A 25340-nucleotide genomic window follows, 5' to 3' on the forward strand; every position below is an offset into this window, starting at 1 on the left:
TTTCGATCTACAGTAACATATACATGTATTTTTGAAATGATTTATTTTCACCTCTAAAATGCAAAATATAAATATATACTAGTAATCAATGTCATAACAAAGTCTTTTTATTTTTTGTAGAGAAATTACAAATGATCTTGTTTGAAATTTCAAATGATCTGTTGTATAATCCATGAGAATTTTCCCCATCATGCACTGGTCTGCAGGTCCAAGCTTCAAGCCGAGCTGTGAGAAGGACAACAAGGAGTTGGAGTTCATCCCTGTCAACCTGCACATCCAGCGAATGACTGTTGCGTCAGAGGGCAGCAATCATGGTGAGGCAGGGGAAGTGCGTAGTTGGCCCTCATCTATTGTTCAAAGACCCAATCCACAAAGCCTCTGAAAAGTTACCAGTTTATAGCTTATCATAGTCTTACGAAAATGAAGGTTTTGTGTATCGGGATCCAGGTCTGTTAGTGTTATAGAGTTGAGATGATGGTAACATACAGTTGTATGGATGACAGTTTCTTTGTTTACACAGTTACAGTGTTTCTCTATTATGTATGCTGTGTATTCAGCTCTTATTTTCATGTGTTAAAGATTCTGAATCCATTTGGGCATGGATGGCTCAGTCATCTAAGAGTTGCATCTCTTCTAGTCATGATCTACTTTTTGGTTTCATTTCTAAGTTTGTCAGAACCAAACCTATGTTGGTTACTTAGTTTTCTCCAGTTGTGTAAATATCTGAGACCTGCATCACTTAAGATTTTCCTCACTCATGGCATATAGCTCATATATAGGTTAACATGATGTTAAACCCAAATCACTCACTCACTCACTTATAAATCCTTTTGGGTAAAAAATGTCAATTCTTGTTTTCACATGTTCTTCAATGTGTTCCCTTGTATTCTCTATGCTAATTTGTACACTGCATTCACTTGTGTTCTTTATGTTCACTTGTTCACTGTGTTTACTGTATTCACTGTTTACTGTGTTCACTGTGTTCACTTGTTATTCACTGTGTTCACTTGTGTTCAAACATTTGTTGATGACTGCTACCTGTCTTTTTCCTCCAGGTAAAGTCTACGATGTGATAACCCATGGAGCTTTCACTGCATTTTGCCAGAAATTTAAGAATGGGGGTTTAAGGAAACTGTTGCAGTATCAGAAGGAATTCTACTCCTCCCAGAGCACACTGGGGTTCCGGACCAAGATGCAGCAAGCCTGCTCCCTGCTCAATGAGATAGCCAAGCTGAAGACAGACATCAACCACGGCTGTGAGCGCCTGTGTCATGCAGCCATTCAGGGAACCGACACACAGCTTCAGACAGAGATGCAGTCACTCACAGAGACTGTAAGTTGCTGACACAGGGCAAACTGAAACTACCTCTGATTGATTCCTCTATAGCCCTGGGGTATTCTAGGGAAGGCATATATGTTGGTTATATTTTATTCTTGTATTGTAAATAACAGGTTACACTATGATTCCCACGAAGACCCAGGTTAGAAATGGTCTTGTTGTATGAGGACACTCATGGGATCGGGTTGTCAGACTCAAACAAAAGTATTCACTGGTTATTCTTTTGCCATATGATATTCTTTGGAAGAGGCATAACACTGGTTATTCTTTAGCTACATTATATTCTTTGGCAGGGGTATATGCTGATTATTCTTTTGCCATATAATATTCTTGGGGCGGGGTATATGCAGGCTATCTATTACTCTGTGGAGGAATAATATGGGTTTGGTATTAGTTTTTGTTGAGTGTTTAGTTAACACATTTAAGTGGCTACATATGCAGATGAGCTATTGCCATATCACTGTTTTAACACTTACTTACACTTTATGTAAGATATGAAAATTATTTCTTACTATTACATGACCACTAGAAATCTGCACCAGCAGAAAGTGATCATAGCACTATGATTATTGTATGTACATGTTGAAGTATTGAAGCAGTGGTTGTTAAGCCTTAAGATCTCTTTATGGAGCAGGACCAAGGATGTATACATCCTAGGACCAGTAGCTATTACCATGCAGCTTTGAAATTATATTTCTCTAATTTCAATAACATCCCAACTCTCATTCCAGGTTCGTGAGCTTGTCCGGCTCTGTGAGGACCCAATCTTACAACTATCTGCCGAGAAATACATGCAGGCCAAGTCTCCCTCCAACACAGGAGATGGCCTTGACCTTGCTGCCTCTCTAGGTCACATGAGTAATGATGGTCGTGGTCAAGGTGATAAATCTCCAGAAAAATCATGGAGGTGGTCAGGAAGTAACTTTGTCAGGAGCCCTACTGTGGAACCCTGGGTAATAAAACGCATTATTGTAATTAGATTCATCATACAGCAGGGGTCTTGGAAACACTAATGTAATCAATCATTAAGTGTATTTTCTTGATTGAGTATTAAGGACTGACAAATATTCCATTGATATTTATGAGCAGTATATTATTATCATCCAAGTTGTTTGTGGGATGTATATTGAGGATGTGTGTGATTAAAGAAATGGTCAGTAATTACCTTTTGTTGTCAACAAATAAAAAAGAATTGGCTTTTAATAATGTCCCTAAACCATTTTTATATACTTGTATTTGCATTCTGACAACTTAGATTATATTATTTCAGGAAGTGACTCGTCTCAATCTGGAGGCTGCAATAGTGTGCCTGGTCTCCAAGGTTGATGAACTGGTGACTACATCATCCTCAGGCCAAACAACCAGCTGGCTAAGTGAGCTGAGTCCAGCAGTTATTAAACTCCAGAGTTTTGTGGAGATAGTGTCCAGTCGGGCTACACTCTTCCTCACATTCCTCTCTCTCATGGTAAGTCTCCACTGCCCATGGGCCTTTGTCTCCCTCCTGTTGCTGTGTCTTAGGTGTCTTGGTGACCATGGGCCTCTCTCTTCCTCCCATTCATGGCAGGTGTCTTGTTGATCATTGGCCTCTCTCTTCCTCCCATTCATGGCATGTGTCTTGGTGACCATGGGCCTCTTTCTTCCTCCCATTCATGGCGGGTGTCTTGGTGACCATTCGCCTCTCTCTTCCTCCCATTTATAGCAGGTGTCTTGTTGATCATGGGCCTCTCTCTTTTCCTCCCATTCATGGCTGGTGTCTTGGTGACCATGGGCCTCTTTCTTCCTCCCATTCATGGCAGGTATCTTGTTGACCATGGGCCTCTCTCTTCCTCCTATTCATGGCAGGTATCTTGTTGACCATGGGCCTCTCTTTTCCTCCCATTTCTGGCAGGTGTTTTGTTGACCATAGGCCACTCTATTCCTCTCACTAGCAGAAGGTGTCCATTTGGACCTCATAGAATGGTGTCCAGTTATGCTTGTCTCAGCTGCATTTGGACAGATATATGCATGCATGTCCTCTCAACATTTCCTCATTTTCACACTAGTTTGAACACTTTGTCGTCTTTGTATCTTAGACCTGTGGGGCAGTGGGGTAGCCTAGTGGTTAAAGCGTTCGCTCGTCCCACCGAAGACCCGGGTTCGATTCCCCACATGTGTACAATGTGTGAGGCCCATTTTCTGGTGTCCCCCGCCGTGATATCGCTGGAATATTGCTAAAGGCGGCGTAAAACCAAACTCACTCACTCACTCTTAGACCTGTTTACGCGGTAGTAGTACATTCCAATATGTAATTTTATCAAGTGAAAATAATTTGTAGAATATATGTACAGGCATACAGAGTGTCAGGTCATATGTCTACTTAACGCTCAAGAGTCCTGTGAAGTAGATAGTTTAAGCTGAAGGCTGAAGTGTCTCTTATTCCTCTCTGCAGGAGAACAAGGACCATGTGAAGCTGATGCACATGATCAAGAACAGGAGAGATGTGGTCACAGCTCATGCCGTGAGTTTATCAGTACATACTTTGAATTTGCTCTCAATGTTAGGGAACTAATGACCCAATAATCTTGGCTGCTGAATTTGCAGTGCAGAGTTTTGTCCTTTGGGCTGCCAGAAACTTATTGCCATCATTGGGAATCCAGTTTAAACCTTATTATTTTTCTAAAATTCTAGCATTGTGACTATCCTCAGAAGGTTCAACAAATTAGTATACGCCTATAATTTAAATTGCCTTGGTGTTCCTCCTATGATGAACTTATTAGCTAAGAACAATGCTATTGTGTCCTGGCATAAGACCTGTGTAGATTCGAGTTAGAATTGGTCTTCAGTAACCCATGCTTGTTTTAAAAGCAACCAATCAGGATTGGGTGGTCAGGCTCACTGACTTGGTTGACTCATGTCATTGTATCCCAATTGCATTGATCACTGGATTGACTGATCCAGACTCAACCATTTACATAGCATAGCATAAGGCCTTGGCATATTGCTGAGTATGGCGTAAAACTTAACTCACTCAAGGCATAAACTTGTCTTCAAGGACTAGCCATCTCCCAATTATCTAAGACTTGCATCACTTCAGGCTTTCCATCAGTATCATTCTGACTTGCTGTGAGATTACTGAAATATTGTATGAGACAGCATTCATACTTGGTGCAAACCTGATGTGGTTACCACTTGTAGTTTCTGATTAATACAGGAAGTTGTTCATAGAGTGAATTGATGATTACGATAACCTGTTCTTTCGAAGTAAACTCCTGATTAGGGTGCTCATTTGAGAGAGCTCCTCATTCAGATAAGCATTTCTTCATATAAGGAATTCTTGATTTATTAGGTAGTTGTTCAGAAGCCAGCTCCTGATTAAGGTAAGCAGTTGTTTAGAGAGTAGCTCCTGATTAGGGTAAGCAGTTCATAGAAGAACCTCCTACCATGCCTCTGTGTTACTGGTACAGAATGACACACTTATAGGCACCACTTGGTACATGTTTTTTGACTGTTATAACTTTTAATTTGTGGTTTCAGATCACAGCACTTGTGAGTGGTTTAGCAGTCAATATACAAACCAATCACAATGATCCTAAGTACCTACAACAGCTCATTAACAATGGGGTGATGGTTCAGTTCGAGTCGCTGTTGAGCTGCTATGGTGAGGAGCTGGCCATGCTAGAGGACATGACTGTTGCTGTGGAGGACTTGGCCAGTGTCACGTTCTGCTTTGTGGAGGCCAAGGATGATGTCTTTGAGCCTGCTCTGTCTCTGCAGAAGTAGGTGGACATAGTTAATAGTTACTGGTTGTTCAAGTGACTGACAGTTTGAGACAGACTAAGCTTATACATGCATCATGGGGTAGCTTAGTGGTTAAAGTATTTGCTTGTCACACTTAAGACCTGGGTTTGATTCCCCATATTGGTACAATATGGAGAGCCCATTTCTTGTGTTTCCCTATTGTGATATTGCAGGATAATTTCTGAAAGCACTGTTAAACCATACTCACTTTCTCACTCACTATGTGCAAAATAGCAACAGTTTGTCAACAACAGATCTTTTTCACATAGCACATAGTTGTGTATAACAGATTTTGTCCACACATGATAACTGTGATTTTGTTGAACAGTTAATTTATTGGTATCAGATAGCAGCTGTTTGCACATTTTGTTCATATTGATAGGAGATTTACATACTTTCTTAACTGTATTGCTAATGCTTGTAATTTTATTGTCCATCCTGTTTTGTGTTTCAGTTCCATTAAGGGGGGCATGTTCCCTGATATAAACAGGTAGGATACTGCAATCTTCAACTTGCTCAAAACCACACCCTACATAATGTGTACTAGTTTCTTATGAGATAAAGTGTGTATTTCAGGGGAAAGTAGAGTCCAAATACTGAACTCTGTTCCAACAAACCCATGTCCATCATTGTACCTTGATGGTGCTGATAACTGCTCATGATTTCAGTCACTGTCTGGTTCAGTAGCAGTTCTGTATGGAATCTGTATTCAAGAGTCAGATTGGTAACTTTAGCAGTATATAAGCTCACTTCTGATGCCTCCTATCATTGTCTGAATTAAGGCCTGTTCAGACACCCAAGACATGTTAGATTTCTGAACGATGGCCTTAATTTATGGCTAGCCAGCCCAGTGATGTGGCAGAGATTTTGTTAATATCATATCTTGGTGTCTGGTCTGGTTAAATCCATTTGGGCTGGTAGCATTTAGAAGTTACCAGCCCTGATGTCTGGCTTGGTTTTTGCCTTATTTCATACACAAGCCAATGTGACATAAAGCTCAACTTAACTCAACTATTGAGAAGTTTTTCTTCTGTATGTTTGTTGTTGTTACCTTCAAGAATAAATTAATGAACTGTTTGTTAGTGAACTTAAAAGCTCAGGGTAATGAGATTCATGTTTGTTTGATGGGCTCTGACTGTAAACTGGAACTTAAAGCTGACGGTAGTGTGATATATGTCTGTTTGATAGATATAAACCTAAAGTGTGCTTCTCACTATATATTAGGTCATGTCTTGTTTTCCCAGAATAACCGCATTTGAGGTTTTGTTTTGGAGGGACAGGTTTAACTTTTCACTAGAAGGACCTCTTCCCCAGTTTTACTTTTCTTAACTTTATATGAACATCAACATTCAAATGATACATGAGTGTTTGAATCAAATGAAAAATATCGTTCTAGATTAAGCTCACAATACAAATGTTTTCCAAAGCGGGGTTGACACTGCAAATATCATATTAGGTAGGCAGACGATCTCCCGAACGGCCAGCGGGATGACGAAGGTGACGACGTTAAATTATCTACTTATAGTTACTGTCATTAAATTGATTTTACGTGCACTTCAGTTATTGTTATGTAGCTCCATTAAATGACCATCTACATTGTAATTACCCATCATTGACGGTAAATACGTTAGAGAAAACACGCCTCCAAGATGTTGGTAGACAATGGTGGGAAATCCCTCCCCCTCCGGTTTTACATTGTCTACCAAAACCTAGGTAGTGTGTTTTCTCCTATAGACACTGATTGTGAACTAAGAATCTAAAGCGGAGGATAGTGTGATATAATGTTGGCATTGACTGTGAACTGAGAAGCTCAGGATAATGAGATATAGTTTTGTTGGATAGATCATCTTGTGACCACCACATTGAACAATGGCATTAGGGCTTTCATATTTATCTTTCCCCTTCTATTTACAGACACTGCATCCATGTGGAGATACCAGTTCCACCCCAGACATACGAAAACCTCCCCCCAAAGCTGAAACAAGGGAACCACATTAAGGTTGTGCCTGTCTTGTTCAGCATTGGCATCAATGAACAGGCCACACTGGCTGAAAAGTGAGTCTTGTTATATGATAAAACTAATGTAATCCGAGGTAACCAGAAAGTACATAATAACCCTAACACTAGGAGATAAACACAGTACAAAATCAAAGACAGTATGATGGATATTAAGCACATCAATTTGAAGTGCAGATTGTTGTCTCTTAGCCTTCCATACTCACTCACTCACTCACTCACTCACTCACTCACTCACTCACTCACTCACTCACTCACTCACTCACTCACTCACTCACTCACTCACTCACTCACTCACTCACTCACTCACTCACTCAAACCAACCCACTCACTCACTCCTGTTGATAAGCATTGTGATATTTCATTTTATACTCAGTTATCTCTGTCTCTCACACAGGTTTGGCAACACCACCCTGCAGGAGAGAGTCAATGCAGAAAGTGTGGCTAAAGTCTTCAGCTATTTTGAGAAATATATGGATGACTTTGGGAAATCAGGTATGGTTGCTCAAGAGTGAGAGAAAGAGAGACAATGACTATTATTGACCTCTGTTACTCAGTAAACATGGAGTCTGTGTGTAGCTGTGTACTCAACACACAAAACTGTCCTCTTGAGTGTTGTAGGTTATCTAGTCCATCATTCATAGGTCCTGCTTGTGCATTTGGCCTGCATCAGTATGCATAAAACAACTCAGAGCACTGTGTGAGAAACTATGTTCAGGAAATAATTGCCTTGGGATTTAGGAGGAAATACGAATGCTGTTATTCTTGCCCCAGGTGAGCCCCAGACATCTGTATCTCAGCTGACCAAGCAGCTCCACACCAATGTGATGACCAAGAAGAGCAAGAATGTAGAAGTACTGCACCTGGCAGCAGAGGTGAGGGGCACCTGTCTGTCTTCCGTGGGATGGCGTTTATGTTGAGATGGAGTAAAGTTGTACCAGTGTGATAGTGTAACAGCTAAGATGGTGTTGGTGTGATTGAGTATAAATGGATGATGTTGTGTGTTGTGTCTGTTTGACTGTTATGTACATTCTTGTATGTGGCGTGAGGGGTGATATTATAATGTTGTCTGTCATGCTGTAGGTGTGCCGCAAGCTGAAGGGGGTGCGGTTTGCATGCTGTAAGAGTGGAAAGGACCGAACCTCCATGTCTGTCACCCTGGAGCAGGTGCAAGTGCTGCAGCAGGAACACGATCTGGCATCTCACGTCTTCTGGCAGTCACTTGACTGCTTCCGCAGGTCAGTCAAACATCAAGGCTCCATCCTTATCATACCATTGTCATAGGGCTTTGATGATCATAACTCATGTAACATGTACATTAGTGAGTGAGTTTAGTTTTCCATGCTGCACTCAGCAATATTTCAGCTAAATGGCAGCAGTTTGTAAATAATTAAGGCTGGACCAGACAATCCAGTGATCAACAGCATGAGCATAGATCTGTGCAATTGGGAACCGATGACATGTGTCAACCAAGTCAGCGAGCCTGACCACCCGCTCCCGTTAGTCGCCTCTTACGACTAGCATAGTCGCCTTTTATGGCAAGCATGGGTTGCTGAAGGTCTATTCTACCCTGGACCTTCACGGGTTTGTGGACATACGACACAATGTGAGGCTAGAAAGAGAACATGGCTTCAGCTATACAGTTGCCAGTCTAGAATGTAGCTCACTGAATCAGATTCAGATTTACATATGAACTCTTGTTTGTAGCCAGCATGTCTGTCTTGACTGTCTATAATTTTCATAATCATGTCATTAAGTTGCCCACCCATGTAGATCTGGATTAATTGGTCTTTAGCAACCCATGCTTCTTGCAAAAGGCTACTAAATAAATTGGGTGGTCAGGCTCGCTGACTCAATTGACATGTCCCAGTTGCGGAGATCAAAGCTCAAGCTCATCACTGGATTGTTTGGTCCAGACTTGATTATTTACAAACTGCTGCAATGTAACTGGAATATTGCTGAGTGTGGTGTTATGCAACAAACCAACCATTAATTTGTCGTAAGCTCTTTGTACAGTTATCTCCCCTGCTACCAAAACAACCATGAATTAATGCAGTACTCCATAAAAGAGGTTTGTTGTATTTTGTTGCTGGCAATGTTTGATGGAAGCAATTTTTTCTGATTTTGTTTCTAGTGTTGGCTGCCGTAGAGATAACACCCACAAGAATACTGGCGTCAGGAAGTATGCCTTCAACAGCCTGCAGATGCTCTACATACCCAAGCTCTACCGGGCACCCAACGGAACATATGGGAACATACAGACTTGATGTGTATATTGTACCTAACAACATATACACTTACCATGTATTGGTTCCCTAGCAACATACAGATTTAATGTGTTTTGAGTACATGGCTACATCTAGGTAAGATTTCAGGTACATATTGCCAAGTTTTGTCACAAGATAATTTCTTGGGTACTGGCGGCCAACAGACTAAGCATATACAGTGCACTCTATCCATTTGGGACTCTGTTTTACTCGTATTGCTGTATGTACAGGATTTAGCTTGAGGTCTTGATGTAATCCTCCTTTGTCGTCATAATGAAAAAGCTGTTTATCTCTCAGTATTTCAGATGTTGGACCAAAGTGTCGGCCTGAAAAGGTAGTTACACGTAAAATCACTGTTTCATAATCCGGATGGAGCATAGATAAACAGTCATTCTATTCTGATTTCTGGATCAACTTGGGCACATAGATCTTGAGTTCAACTTTTCTCAATTTTGGTACACACAAATAATTGACGTACATATTGTTTAACTGTAGAAATAATGATCTAAGTTCATATTTAAGTCATCAGCAATGTTACATCAATGTATATCTTCCAACCAATACAACATCAGTTCTCCAACATCTTGAATAATTGGAGCCTTAAGGCATCAATTAAGGAAATTTCTGTGTGACTTAGACTGCTATCTAATTTAGACTTTTTAGTTGGTCCCAAGTCAGTCCGAATTAGACTGTATGTCTACATCCAGGGTTCCTCTGGTGAGCCACAGTTATTATTATTATGTGCCACATTTCTATAGTGCCCTGTTTAAATTACTTCTAAATCATTCTAAAGCGCTTCACAAGGTGTTTTTCCCTCAATCACTGGATGTCAGTCTCTAAGGCACATCATATTTTCAATCTCAACTACTTGGAGATCATCAACTCTTGCATCAACACACCGGCTGTCCCATCCTTATGAACCAGGACACTTAGTACTTGGTCCAAGTTTACTGCAGAGTTGCCTTTCATTCAAGTCTCACAAAGCCAAAGGTTCAATTTGTGTTGTTTGATTTTTACTTCCTATTAAGTAGTTTGAGATGTTTATTTGTTTCTACTGTTGCTGTTCATAACCTCTGTGATGTCTGTCGGTACATCACTGGGAGATACGTTTGTGTTCATGGAAAGTCAGGACTGTTTCATATGAAGAATGAATTTTTGTGCCTTCTGGACTGTAGAGGAAATCCATTTCATTGCCCTTATAGTGGAAGGATTGAAGGTAAATTTGATTTCACTTGAATTGCCCTCAAACATGATCTCTCAATTGTGTAGTGTATTGTAGGTGTATTGTGTATTAAATAAAAATTTCAAACATGATGTCTACCGGGTAACATAATTAAAGAAGACTTGGACTGAGTGATGTTAGATTTAGAAAACTCTCAATTTGCCATGACCTATTGAACAAGCAATTGGTGTTTGAGCAAGACTTGCTCAAGTATTTCAGAACACATTGTCCTCTTTTACAACAAACGTCATGTTTTTGTGCTTTTGCAATTTGTTGTTTCTATGTAGTTTGTTTCCATTTGTTAAATGGCAGAGATTTCTCTTCAGATATAGTATTATAGTTTACAAAGACTCATGATTTCACATCACTGCAGTCCCATATGGTCGTGTTCAGTCTGTTAAGACTGACATGCTTGTATGACTCAGATGTAGCATACTGGCAGTTCAAGATCCCTTGTACAGACACTTGAACTGGCGTTTTAAGTCCTAGCACACTAGTGTTTTTAATGTGGATGATACCCCCATCCAAACTTACTGTCTTTCACAATTCATGTTGCTGTTGAAAAGCAAATAATTACAACTTTAGCAAGGTGGTATGTTTTATTGTCTCTAGTGAACTCTATTTCCTTCATGATACACATATGTAGAGACAGGTGTGTAAGATGCACACATGCTAGAATTTTTCTTGTATTGAAGTATGCAGACTGTTATGTAACTAGCACTATGTATATCTGGGATATGTTTGTGATGTCATCTTATTGTTCCATTTAAATTGACAAATTTCAGAAACAGGTAACACTGAGCATGTTAAATTCCTATTGCTAGAATGCTGTTTTTGCTGTAAGAGATCATCTGTCTGACCTGCTGGAATGTTTCTTAGAGTTTGCGCCAAAAGTTTTGTAGCTTGTGTGTGTGAAAGGCTGGAGCATCTCAATGCTGATGGCAGTGATTTAGAATCTTTCAGGAGACATATCAAAAGACAGATCTAAAAGATATATAACTAAAGCTCACCTTCTGTATATGAAATTGTTAATTGTGAATGCCGTTCTGCAGTAAATATTATTCAGTGACAAGATGCCTGCTCACTTGTTCCTTGTCTTGGGGTGCATTATAAGAACCAAAAGTAGAAGTATGGAAATAAGCATTCAAATGTTATATAATTATGTATTGAAAGCAAACAGTTCTATTAACTAGTTCCTATCAGTACTTACTCTCACGGATAAGCATGTGAAAAAGGTGTTTCTGGTGCTTAGTTTTAGACAACAGTCTATGCTCACAGTATCTATCATATCCCTGTTGACTTACCATTGTTCCTGAAGCATTTAATAAGACAGCATTGTGTGTTCTTGAGTCTCGTTCTTTAGTTTGTGTCCATCACTTCATGCATATTGACAGTAGGTGCATCATTCATATAAAGTGCAATATGAAACCCAGAGCTCCATTCATGCTTGCCTTGTTTTCATCAGTGTGGTGTTGCTATAAGACATATATGGTTGTTGTTTGAGAGAATATCTGCAGTACTGGATTCTGTGCTTTGTTTCTTCCACTGGTGCAACCCAGTATTACAAGTGCAACATAGTTATTATTCTAACCTGCACCAGGTGCAAGTCATTTTTGAGTGAGTAAACTTCTAAAAATCATCTAAATAATTCAGTAACATGTGTCATTAATTACATATTTCAATAACAGCAATGGAATTTGGCTGGTGCAACTTTTTATCTTAGGTTGTATCTGGCGCAAGTACGTAGATATCTCTTAAATCAGGCCCTTACTTACTAGATCCTCATCATGCTTTTAGCACATGAAGCCATTACTCAGTCGAGACCTGGTCAGTGGTAATTATATCTACTCACAGTACATGGAATCTTGAAAAGGTGAATTAAAACCATTTCTGTTTATGGAGCTTTGGTACATGACAGACAAGGTCAATAATATAAATTTAGATTTAGACCAACATTTGTTTTGGTTATACACCTGAAATATCAATTCCTTATGAACATCTTGAATGTTTTTCAGTAATCGTTTGTGTTCTTCTTCTTGTGGTTGGTGGGTAGCTATGTGATGAAAGTGTCCACTTGTCTTGCTAAAGACCTCGGTCTGATGCCCCACAAGGGTACAGTGTGTGAAGTCCGTTTCTGGTGCCCTCTGCCATGATACTGCTGTAATATTGCTAAATCGGTGTAAAGCTAAACTGCATCGAGAAGAAGGCCTGAATGGCCAGACTGCCTGACTGGAATGGAATTTTTATTTTGGGTAACTGGAAATGAATTTGAGACTCTTGAAAATAATATTGCAAAATGTTCATTTAAATCAGTAACGATCAGAAACCTCAGACTGCGCCAAGTAATTACTAACCAATCTAAACAACTGGATCATTGCATGCTATGTGATACCTTGTTCAGGTTAGGTGTTGACTCTATGATACCTGTAAGACCCCATCCAGGTTGATATTAAATGAAAACTGTCAGAAGTGTTTAAATGAAGATAAAGATGATAAAGAACAGAGATGTTTTAGGGATTATTTAATCATGATTTTTAGCACGCTGTTTCTTATATTAATGTTGGTTGATAGTAACTTACACATGACAATATGAAAATATACATCATGTAAAACATACACTGCTAAACTCGACTTGTCTGATGTGTGTTATCAATAACTGACATATTACAATATGAAAATAGATCTTGTAAAATATATCATGTATTTTGAATATGAAGAAAACTGATATTTGCATATCTATTAAACGTTTGTTATGAAAGAAGCATTAATGTTATCCTGTGGTCATTGATTCAGTGCTGTTAACTATAATAAAGTGAACTTTTTGTGACTTGTTCTTCATATAGTCTGCTATCAAGGAGAAGACGATCTTTGTTGTATATGGGATATAGATTCTACCCTCTCAGAAGATTTAAGGTGGAAACTCTGTTATGTCATTCAGAAAAAGTGCTGAGGGCTTGGGTTAGATTGCTCACATAGGTACAATGTGTCGAGCCCATTTATGGTGTTCCCTACAATAGTAATGCTGGAATTTTGGTAAAAACCGTGACAAACCAAACTATTGGCATTCTTTCACTCATACAAAAATGTTAAAGTACTTCATACCCTGTCTGTCACGCTGAGTAAAGGGATAAATCAGAGAAGATTGAGGCTGTGATGGATACTGGCACGAGTGGAAGTACAATTTGAAACTGGAACATTTACTCGTGTATACACCCATACCTACTCTGACGAACTGATATGTTTGGAGAAACTTACAGGTTATTAACAGATCCTCTGTTCAAGCCCACTGATATACTTTAGTGTGAACATCTCTGTACACCATACAGCTCTGTCAGGAACTAAATCATTATAATATAAGGACATAACCCATGTAACACATGTCTCTATCAATGATGATTGCGTCAGAACACCATCTGTTCATGTAGGATTATATCATCTAAACTAAGTGATGTAAACTAAATCATGTAAACTAAGTGATTTTTGAGGATGTTCTAATTCTAAAGCCTAAAGAACAACACCATGGCTTTATTTGTAAACTTTGAAAACAAGAGCGTGGTTTCGATCCACGGATCTCTGGGTTATGGGCCCAGCACGGTTCCAGTGCCGAATTCTGCTCTGTCCTCACCAACCTTTAGCAACAAAACGTCTCCACTTTTAGCACCAGAACACCAGCTGTTCATGTAGGATTTTATCATTTGCAATGAGAAGAAAATGCACAGCTCTGTGCAAGGTACATGATGTCTCGTTCTAACACGTTCTTTTGAGGATGTTCTAATCATGAAGTACAAAGAAGAGCACCTTGGCTTTATTTCGATCCACGGACCTCTGGTTTCGGGGCCCAGCAAGCTTTCACTGCGTCACTGCTCTACTCTGCTCTCCCTTCACCTATCTTTTCCTACAACACATGTCCCTATCAATAATGACTGCATCAGAACACCGTCTGTTCATGTACGATTTTATCATTTACAATGAGAAGAAAATACACAGGTCTCCACCTTACATAGTGCTTCGCTCTAACACAAACACAAATATATCAATGTGTAAAATAAGTGTATTTTCAGGATGTTCTAATAGTGAAGCCTAAAGAACAACTGCATATTTTTATTTCCATACTTGAAAAAGACGAAAAAGTTGTAGTTAGCAGAGCGTGGTTTCGATCCACGGACCTCTGGGTTATGGGCCCAGCACGCTTCCACTGCGCCACTCTGCTCTCCCTTCATCTACCTTTTGCTACAACACATGTCTCTCTGACGATTGCATCAGAACACCGTCTGTTCATGTAGGATTGGATCATTTATAATGAGAAGAAAATGCACAGGTCTGCATATGTTACATAGTGCTTCTCTCTAACACAAACACAAATATATCAATGTGTAAAATAAGTGTATTTTCAGGATGTTCTAATAGTGAAGCCTAGACAACATCCGAATGGTTTTATTTGCAAACTTGAAAACGAAGAAAAAGTTGTAGTTAGCAGAGCGTGGTTTCGATCCACGGACCTCTGGGTTATGGGCCCAGCACGCTTCCACTGCGCCACTCTGCTCTCCCTTCACCTACCTTTTGCTACAACACATGTCTCTATCAATGACGATTGCATCAGAACACCGTCTGTTCATGTAGGATTGGATCATTTATAATGAGAAGAAAATGCACAGGTCTGCATATGTTACATAGTGCTTCTCTCTAACACAAACACAAATATATCAATGTGTAAAATAAGTGTATTTTCAGGATGTTCTAATAGTGAAGCCTAGACAACATCCGAATGGTTTTATTTGCAAACTTGAAAACGAAGAAAAAGTTGTAGTTAGCAGAGCGTGGTTTCGATCCACGGACCTCTGGGTTATGGGCCCAGCACGCTTCCACTGCGCCACTCTGCTCTCCCTTCACCTACCCTTTGCTACAACACATGTCTCTATCAATGACGATTGCATCAGAACACCGTCTGTTCATGTAGGATTGGATCATTTATAATGAGAAGAAAATGCACAGGTCTGCATATGTTACATAGTGCTTCTCTCTAACACAAACACAAATATATCAATGTGTAAAATAAGTGTATTTTCAGGATGTTCTAATAGTGAAGCCTAGACAACATCCGAATGGTTTTATTTCCAAACTTGAAAACGAAGAAAAAGTTGTAGTTAGCAGAGCGTGGTTTCGATCCACGGACCTCTGGGTTATGGGCCCAGCACGCTTCCACTGCGCCACTCTCCTCTCCCTTCACCTACCTTTTGCTACAACACATGTCTCTATCAATGACGATTGCATCAGAACACCGTCTGTTCATGTAGGATTGGATCATTTATAATGAGAAGAAAATGCACAGGTCTGCATATGTTACATAGTGCTTCTCTCTAACACAAACACAAATATATCAATGTGTAAAATAAGTGTATTTTAGGATGTTCTAATAGTGAAGCCTAGACAACATCCGAATGGTTTTATTTGCAAACTTGAAAACGAAGAAAAAGTTGTAGTTAGCAGAGCGTGGTTTCGATCCACGGACCTCTGGGTTATGGGCCAAGCACGCTTCCACTGCGCCACTCTGCTCTCCCTTCACCTACCCTTTGCAACAACACATATCTCTATCTATGACGATTGCATCAGAACACCGTCTGTTCATGTAGGATTGGATCATTTATAATGAGAAGAAAATGCACAGGTCTGCATATGTTACATAGTGCTTCGCTCTAACACAAACACAAATATATCAATGTGTAAAATAAGTGTATTTTCAGGATGTTCTAATAGTGAAGCCTAGACACCATCCGAATGGTTTTATTTGCAAACTTGAAAACGAAGAAAAAGTTGTAGTTAGCAGAGCGTGGTTTCGATCCACGGACCTCTGGGTTATGGGCCCAGCACACTTCCACTGCGCCACTCTGCTCTCCCTTCACCTACCTTTTGCTACAACACATGTCTCTATCAATGACGATTGCATCAGAACACCGTCTGTTCATGTAGGATTGGATCATTTATAATGAGAAGAAAATGCACAGGTCTGCATATGTTACATAGTGCTTCTCTCTAACACAAACACAAATATATCAATGTGTAAAATAAGTGTATTTTCAGGATGTTCTAATAGTGAAGCCTAGACAACATCCGAATGGTTTTATTTGCAAACTTGAAAACGAAGAAAAAGTTGTAGTTAGCAGAGCGTGGTTTCGATCCACGGACCTCTGGGTTATGGGCCCAGCACGCTTCCACTGCGCCACTCTGCTCTCCCTTCACCTACCTTTTGCTACAACACATGTCTCTATCAATGACGATTGCATCAGAACACCGTCTGTTCATGTAGGATTGGATCATTTATAATGAGAAGAAAATGCACAGGTCTGCATATGTTACATAGTGCTTCTCTCTAACACAAACACAAATATATCAATGTGTAAAATAAGTGTATTTTCAGGATGTTCTAATAGTGAAGCCTAGACAACATCCGAATGGTTTTATTTGCAAACTTGAAAACGAAGAAAAAGTTGTAGTTAGCAGAGCGTGGTTTCGATCCACGGACCTCTGGGTTATGGGCCAAGCACGCTTCCACTGCGCCACTCTGCTCTCCCTTCACCTACCCTTTGCAACAACACATGTCTCTATCTATGACGATTGCATCAGAACACCGTCTGTTCATGTAGGATTGGATCATTTATAATGAGAAGAAAATGCACAGGTCTGCATATGTTACATAGTGCTTCGCTCTAACACAAACACAAATATATCAATGTGTAAAATAAGTGTATTTTCAGGATGTTCTAATAGTGAAGCCTAGACAACATCCGAATGGTTTTATTTGCAAACTTGAAAACGAAGAAAAAGTTGTAGTTAGCAGAGCGTGGTTTCGATCCACGGACCTCTGGGTTATGGGCCCAGCACGCTTCCACTGCGCCACTCTGCTCTCCCTTCACCTACCCTTTGCAACAACACATATCTCTATCTATGACGATTGCATCAGAACACCGTCTGTTCATGTAGGATTGGATCATTTATAATGAGAAGAAAATGCACAGGTCTGCATATGTTACATAGTGCTTCGCTCTAACACAAACACAAATATATCAATGTGTAAAATAAGTGTATTTTCAGGATGTTCTAATAGTGAAGCCTAGACAACATCCGAATGGTTTTATTTGCAAACTTGAAAACGAAGAAAAAGTTGTAGTTAGCAGAGCGTGGTTTCGATCCACGGACCTCTGGGTTATGGGCCCAGCACGCTTCCACTGCGCCACTCTGCTCTCCCTTCACCTACCTTTTGCTACAACACATGTCTCTATCAATGACGATTGCATCAGAACACCGTCTGTTCATGTAGGATTGGATCATTTATAATGAGAAGAAAATGCACAGGTCTGCATATGTTACATAGTGCTTCTCTCTAACACAAACACAAATATATCAATGTGTAAAATAAGTGTATTTTCAGGATGTTCTAATAGTGAAGCCTAGACAACATCCGAATGGTTTTATTTGCAAACTTGAAAACGAAGAAAAAGTTGTAGTTAGCAGAGCGTGGTTTCGATCCACGGACCTCTGGGTTATGGGCCCAGCACGCTTCCACTGCGCCACTCTGCTCTCCCTTCACCTACCTTTTGCTACAACACATGTCTCTATCAATGACGATTGCATCAGAACACCGTCTGTTCATGTAGGATTGGATCATTTATAATGAGAAGAAAATGCACAGGTCTGCATATGTTACATAGTGCTTCTCTCTAACACAAACACAAATATATCAATGTGTAAAATAAGTGTATTTTCAGGATGTTCTAATAGTGAAGCCAAGACAACATCCGAATGGTTTTATTTGCAAACTTGAAAACGAAGAAAAAGTTGTAGTTAGCAGAGCGTGGTTTCGATCCACGGACCTCTGGGTTATGGGCCCAGCACGCTTCCACTGCGCCACTCTGCTCTCCCTTCACCTACCCTTTGCAACAACACATATCTCAATCTATGACGATTGCATCAGAACACCGTCTGTTCATGTAGGATTGGATCATTTATAATGAGAAGAAAATGCACAGGTCTGCATATGTTACATAGTGCTTCGCTCTAACACAAACACAAATATATCAATGTGTAAAATAAGTGTATTTTCAGGATGTTCTAATAGTGAAGCCTAGACAAGATCCGAATGGTTTTATTTGCAAACTTGAAAACGAAGAAAAAGTTGTAGTTAGCAGAGCGTGGTTTCGATCCACGGACCTCTGGGTTATGGGCCCAGCACGCTTCCACTGCGCCACTCTCCTCTCCCTTCACCTACCTTTTGCTACAACACATGTCTCTATCAATGACGATTGCATCAGAACACCGTCTGTTCATGTAGGATTGGATCATTTATAATGAGAAGAAAATGCACAGGTCTGCATATGTTACATAGTGCTTCTCTCTAACACAAACACAAATATATCAATGTGTAAAATAAGTGTATTTTCAGGATGTTCTAATAGTGAAGCCTAGACAACATCCGAATGGTTTTATTTGCAAACTTGAAAACGAAGAAAAAGTTGTAGTTAGCAGAGCGTGGTTTCGATCCACGGACCTCTGGGTTATGGGCCAAGCACGCTTCCACTGCGCCACTCTGCTCTCCCTTCACCTACCTTTTGCTACAACACATGTCTCTATCTATGACGATTGCATCAGAACACCGTCTGTTCATGTAGGATTGGATCATTTATAATGAGAAGAAAATGCACAGGTCTGCATATGTTACATAGTGCTTCTCTCTAACACAAACACAAATATATCAATGTGTAAAATAAGTGTATTTTGAGGATGTTCTAATAGTGAAGCCTAGACAACATCCGAATGGTTTTATTTGCAAACTTGAAAACGAAGAAAAAGTTGTAGTTAGCAGAGCGTGGTTTCGATCCACGGACCTCTGGGTTATGGGCCCAGCACGCTTCCACTGCGCCACTCTGCTCTCCCTTCACCTACCTTTTGCTACAACACATGTCTCTATCAATGACGATTGCATCAGAACACCGTCTGTTCATGTAGGATTGGATCATTTATAATGAGAAGAAAATGCACAGGTCTGCATATGTTACATAGTGCTTCGCTCTAACACAAACACAAATATATCAATGTGTAAAATAAGTGTATTTTCAGGATGTTCTAATAGTGAAGCCTAGACAACATCCGAATGGGTTTATTTGCAAACTTGAAAACGAAGAAAAAGTTGTAGTTGGCAGAGCGTGGTTTCGATCCACGGACCTCTGGGTTATGGGCCCAGCACGCTTCCACTGCGCCACTCTGCTCTCCCTTCACCTACCTTTTGCTACAACACATGTCTCTATCAATGACGATTGCATCAGAACACCGTCTGTTCATGTAGGATTGGATCATTTATAATGAGAAGAAAATGCACAGGTCTGCATATGTTACATAGTGCTTCTCTCTAACACAAACACAAATATATCAATGTGTAAAATAAGTGTATTTTCAGGATGTTCTAATAGTGAAGCCTAGACAACATCCGAATGGTTTTATTTGCAAGCTTGAAAACAAAGAAAACGTTGTTGTTAGCAGAGCGTGGTTTCGATCCACGGACCTCTGGGTTATGGGCCCAGCACGCTTCCACTGCGCCACTCTGCTCTCCCTTCACCTACCTTTTGCTACAACACATGTCTCCATCAATGACGATTGCATCAGAACACCGTCTGTTCATGTAGGATTGGATCATTTATAATGAGAAGAAAATGCACAGGTCTGCATATGTTACATAGTGCTTCTCTCTAACACAAACACAAATATATCAATGTGTAAAATAAGTGTATTTTCAGGATGTTCTAATAGTGAAGCCTAGACAACATCCGAATGGTTTTATTTGCAAACTTGAAAACAAAGAAAACGTTGTTGTTAGCAGAGCGTGGTTTCGATCCACGGACCTCTGGGTTATGGGCCCAGCACGCTTCCACTGCGCCACTCTGCTCTCCCTTCACCTACCTTTTGCTACAACACATGTCTCCATCAATGACGATTGCATCAGAACACCGTCTGTTCATGTAGGATTGGATCATTTATAATGAGAAGAAAATGCACAGGTCTGCATATGTTACATAGTGCTTCGCTCTAACACAAACACAAATATATCAATGTGTAAAATAAGTGTATTTTCAGGATGTTCTAATAGTGAAGCCTAGACAAGATCCGAATGGTTTTATTTGCAAACTTGAAAACGAAGAAAAAGTTGTAGTTAGCAGAGCGTGGTTTCGATCCACGGACCTCTGGGTTATGGGCCCAGCACGCTTCCACTGCGCCACTCTGCTCTCCCTTCACCTACCTTTTGCTACAACACATGTCTCTATCAATGACGATTGCATCAGAACACCGTCTGTTCATGTAGGATTGGATCATTTATAATGAGAAGAAAATGCACAGGTCTGCATATGTTACATAGTGCTTCTCTCTAACACAAACACAAATATATCAATGTGTAAAATAAGTGTATTTTCAGGATGTTCTAATAGTGAAGCCTAGACAACATCCGAATGGTTTTATTTGCAAACTTGAAAACGAAGAAAAAGTTGTAGTTAGCAGAGCGTGGTTTCGATCCACGGACCTCTGGGTTATGGGCCCAGCACGCTTCCACTGCGCCACTCTGCTCTCCCTTCACCTACCTTTTGCTACAACACATGTCTCTATCAATGACGATTGCATCAGAACACCGTCTGTTCATGTAGGATTGGATCATTTATAATGAGAAGAAAATGCACAGGTCTGCATATGTTACATAGTGCTTCTCTCTAACACAAACACAAATATATCAATGTGTAAAATAAGTGTATTTTCAGGATGTTCTAATAGTGAAGCCTAGACAAGATCCGAATGGTTTTATTTGCAAACTTGAAAACGAAGAAAAAGTTGTAGTTAGCAGAGCGTGGTTTCGATCCACGGACCTCTGGGTTATGGGCCAAGCACGCTTCCACTGCGCCACTCTGCTCTCCCTTCACCTACCCTTTGCAACAACACATATCTCTATCTATGACGATTGCATCAGAACACCGTCTGTTCATGTAGGATTGGATCATTTATAATGAGAAGAAAATGCACAGGTCTGCATATGTTACATAGTGCTTCTCTCTAACACAAACACAAATATATCAATGTGTAAAATAAGTGTATTTTCAGGATGTTCTAATAGTGAAGCCTAGACAAGATCCGAATGGTTTTATTTGCAAACTTGAAAACGAAGAAAAAGTTGTAGTTAGGAGAGCGTGGTTTCGATCCACGGACCTCTGGGTTATGGGCCCAGCACGCTTCCACTGCGCCACTCTGCTCTCCCTTCACCTACCTTTTGCTACAACACATGTCTCTATCAATGACGATTGCATCAGAACACCGTCTGTTCATGTAGGATTGGATCATTTATAATGAGAAGAAAATGCACAGGTCTGCATATGTTACATAGTGCTTCTCTCTAACACAAACACAAATATATCAATGTGTAAAATAAGTGTATTTTCAGGATGTTCTAATAGTGAAGCCTAGACAAGATCCGAATGGTTTTATTTGCAAACTTGAAAACGAAGAAAAAGTTGTAGTTAGCAGAGCGTGGTTTCGATCCACGGACCTGTGGGTTATGGGCCCAGCACGCTTCCACTGCGCCACTCTGCTCTCCCTTCACCTACCTTTTGCTACAACACATGTCTCTATCTATGACGATTGCATCAGAACACCGTCTGTTCATGTAGGATTGGATCATTTATAATGAGAAGAAAATGCACAGGTCTGCATATGTTACATAGTGCTTCTCTCTAACACAAACACAAATATATCAATGTGTAAAATAAGTGTATTTTAGGATGTTCTAATAGTGAAGCCTAGACAACATCCGAATGGTTTTATTTGCAAACTTGAAAACGAAGAAAAAGTTGTAGTTAGCAGAGCGTGGTTTCGATCCACGGACCTCTGGGTTATGGGCCCAGCACGCTTCCACTGCGCCACTCTGCTCTCCCTTCACCTACCTTTTGCTACAACACATGTCTCTATCAATGACGATTGCATCAGAACACCGTCTGTTCATGTAGGATTGGATCATTTATAATGAGAAGAAAATGCACAGGTCTGCATATGTTACATAGTGCTTCGCTCTAACACAAACACAAATATATCAATGTGTAAAATAAGTGTATTTTCAGGATGTTCTAATAGTGAAGCCTAGACAACATCCGAATGTGTTTATTTGCAAACTTGAAAACGAAGAAAAAGTTGTAGTTGGCAGAGCGTGGTTTCGATCCACGGACCTCTGGGTTATGGGCCCAGCACGCTTCCACTGCGCCACTCTGCTCTCCCTTCACCTACCTTTTGCTACAACACATGTCTCTATCAATGACGATTGCATCAGAACACCGTCTGTTCATGTAGGATTGGATCATTTATAATGAGAAGAAAATGCACAGGTCTGCATATGTTACATAGTGCTTCTCTCTAACACAAACACAAATATATCAATGTGTAAAATAAGTGTATTTTCAGGATGTTCTAATAGTGAAGCCTAGACAACATCCGAATGGTTTTATTTGCAAGCTTGAAAACAAAGAAAACGTTGTTGTTAGCAGAGCGTGGTTTCGATCCACGGACCTCTGGGTTATGGGCCCAGCACGCTTCCACTGCGCCACTCTGCTCTCCCTTCACCTACCTTTTGCTACAACACATGTCTCTATCAATGACGATTGCATCAGAACACCGTCTGTTCATGTAGGATTGGATCATTTATAGTGAGAAGAAAATGCACAGGTCTGCATATGTTACATAGTGCTTCTCTCTAACACAAACACAAATATATCAATGTGTAAAATAAGTGTATTTTCAGGATGTTCTAATAGTGAAGCCTAGACAACATCCGAATGGTTTTATTTGCAAACTTGAAAACGAAGAAAAAGTTGTAGTTAGCAGAGCGTGGTTTCGATCCACGGACCTCTAGGTTATGGGCCCAGCACGCTTCCACTGCGCCACTCTGCTCTCCCTTCACCTACCTTTTGCTACAACACATGTCTCTATCAATGACGATTGCATCAGAACACCGTCTGTTCATGTAGGATTGGATCATTTATAATGAGAAGAAAATGCACAGGTCTACATATGTTACATAGTGCTTCTCTCTAACACAAACACAAATATATCAATGTGTAAAATAAGTGTATTTTAGGATGCTCTAAGAGTGAAGCCTAGACAACATCCGAATGGTTTTATTTGCAAGCTTGAAAACAAAGAAAAAGTTGTTGTTAGCAGAACGTGGTTTCGATCCACGGACCTCTGGGTTATGGGCCCAGCACGCTTCCACTGCGCCACTCTGCTCTCCCTTCACCTACCTTTTGCTACAACACATGTCTCTATCAATGACGATTGCATCAGAACACCGTCTGTTCACGTAGGATTGGATCATTTATAATGAGAAGAAAATGCACAGGTCTGCATATGTTACATAGTGCTTATCTCTAACACAAACACAAATATATCAATGTGTAAAATAAGTGTATTTTCAGGATGCTCTAATAGTGAAGCCTAGACAACCTCCGAATGGTTTTATTTGCAAACTTGAAAACGAAGAAAAGGGTGTAGTTACCAGAGCGTGGTTTCGATCCACGGAACTGTGGGTTATGGGCCCAGCACGCTTCCACTGCGCCACTCTGCTCTCCCTTCACCTACCTTTTGCTACAACACATGTCTCTATCTATGACGATTGCATCAGAACACCGTCTGTTCATGTAGGATTGGATCATTTATAATGAGAAGAAAATGCACAGGTCTGCATATGTTACATAGTGCTTCTCTCTAACACAAACACAAATATATCAATGTGTAAAATAAGTGTATTTTAGAATGTTCTAATAGTGAAGCCTAGACAACATCCGAATGGTTTTATTTGCAAACTTGAAAACGAAGAAAAAGTTGTAGTTAGCAGAGCGTGGTTTCGATCCACGGACCTCTGGGTTATGGGCCCAGCACGCTTCCACTGCGCCACTCTGCTCTCCCTTCACCTACCTTTTGCTACAACACATGTCTCCATCAATGACGATTGCATCAGAACACCGTCTGTTCATATAGGATTGGATCATTTATAATGAGAAGAAAATGCACAGGTCTGCATATGTTACATAGTGCTTCGCTCTAACACAAACGCAAATATATCAATGTGTAAAATAAGTGTATTTTCAGGATGTTCTAATAGTGAAGCCTAGACAACATCTGAATGGTTTTATTTGCAAACTTGAAAAAGAAGAAAAAGTTGTTGTTAGCAGAGCGTGGTTTCGATCCACGGACCTCTGGGTTATGGGCCCAGCACGCTTCCACTGCGCCACTCTGCTCTCCCTTCACCTACCTTTTGCTACAACACATGTCTCTATCAATGACGATTGCATCAGAACACCGTCTGTTCATGTAGGATTGGATCATTTATAGTGAGAAGAAAATGCACAGGTCTGCATATGTTACATAGTGCTTCTCTCTAACACAAACACAAATATATCAATGTGTAAAATAAGTGTATTTTCAGGATGTTCTAACAGTGAAGCCTAGACAACATCCGAATGGTTTTATTTGCAAACTTGAAAACGAAGAAAAAGTTGTAGTTAGCAGAGCGTGGTTTCGATCCACGGACCTGTGGGTTATGGGCCCAGCACGCTTCCACTGCGCCACTCTGCTCTCCCTTCACCTACCTTTTGCTACAACACATGTCTCTATCAATGACGATTGCATCAGAACACCGTCTGTT

The 25340-nt window shown here is 40.2% G+C and overlaps 1 protein-coding gene across 3 annotated transcripts in view; it reads left to right on the forward strand.

Moving 5' to 3' along the window:
• Positions 1-12905, forward strand: part of LOC137273978 (inositol polyphosphate-4-phosphatase type I A-like) — a 33821-nt gene extending 20916 nt beyond the window's left edge. For 2 of the 3 annotated variants that reach the window (XM_067806912.1, XM_067806911.1), the window contains exons 14-25: positions 207-314; positions 1056-1333; positions 2071-2292; positions 2610-2804; positions 3768-3836; positions 4853-5094; positions 5571-5606; positions 7031-7171; positions 7530-7627; positions 7907-8007; positions 8216-8370; positions 9267-9487. In XM_067806912.1, the coding sequence (XP_067663013.1) occupies positions 207-314; positions 1056-1333; positions 2071-2292; positions 2610-2804; positions 3768-3836; positions 4853-5094; positions 5571-5606; positions 7031-7171; positions 7530-7627; positions 7907-8007; positions 8216-8370; positions 9267-9399 (1778 nt within the window). In that variant the 3' untranslated portion in view covers positions 9400-9487. Of the gene's footprint in view, positions 1-206; positions 315-1055; positions 1334-2070; positions 2293-2609; positions 2805-3767; positions 3837-4852; positions 5095-5570; positions 5607-7030; positions 7172-7529; positions 7628-7906; positions 8008-8215; positions 8371-9266 lie in introns of all 3 variants that reach the window. The other variant, XM_067806913.1, reaches the window with a different exon arrangement.
• Positions 12906-25340: the final 12435 nt, after the last annotated feature.

This window comes from Haliotis asinina, chromosome 2 (assembly GCF_037392515.1).
Source record: "Haliotis asinina isolate JCU_RB_2024 chromosome 2, JCU_Hal_asi_v2, whole genome shotgun sequence".
Taxonomy (NCBI): Eukaryota; Metazoa; Mollusca; class Gastropoda; order Lepetellida; family Haliotidae; genus Haliotis; species Haliotis asinina.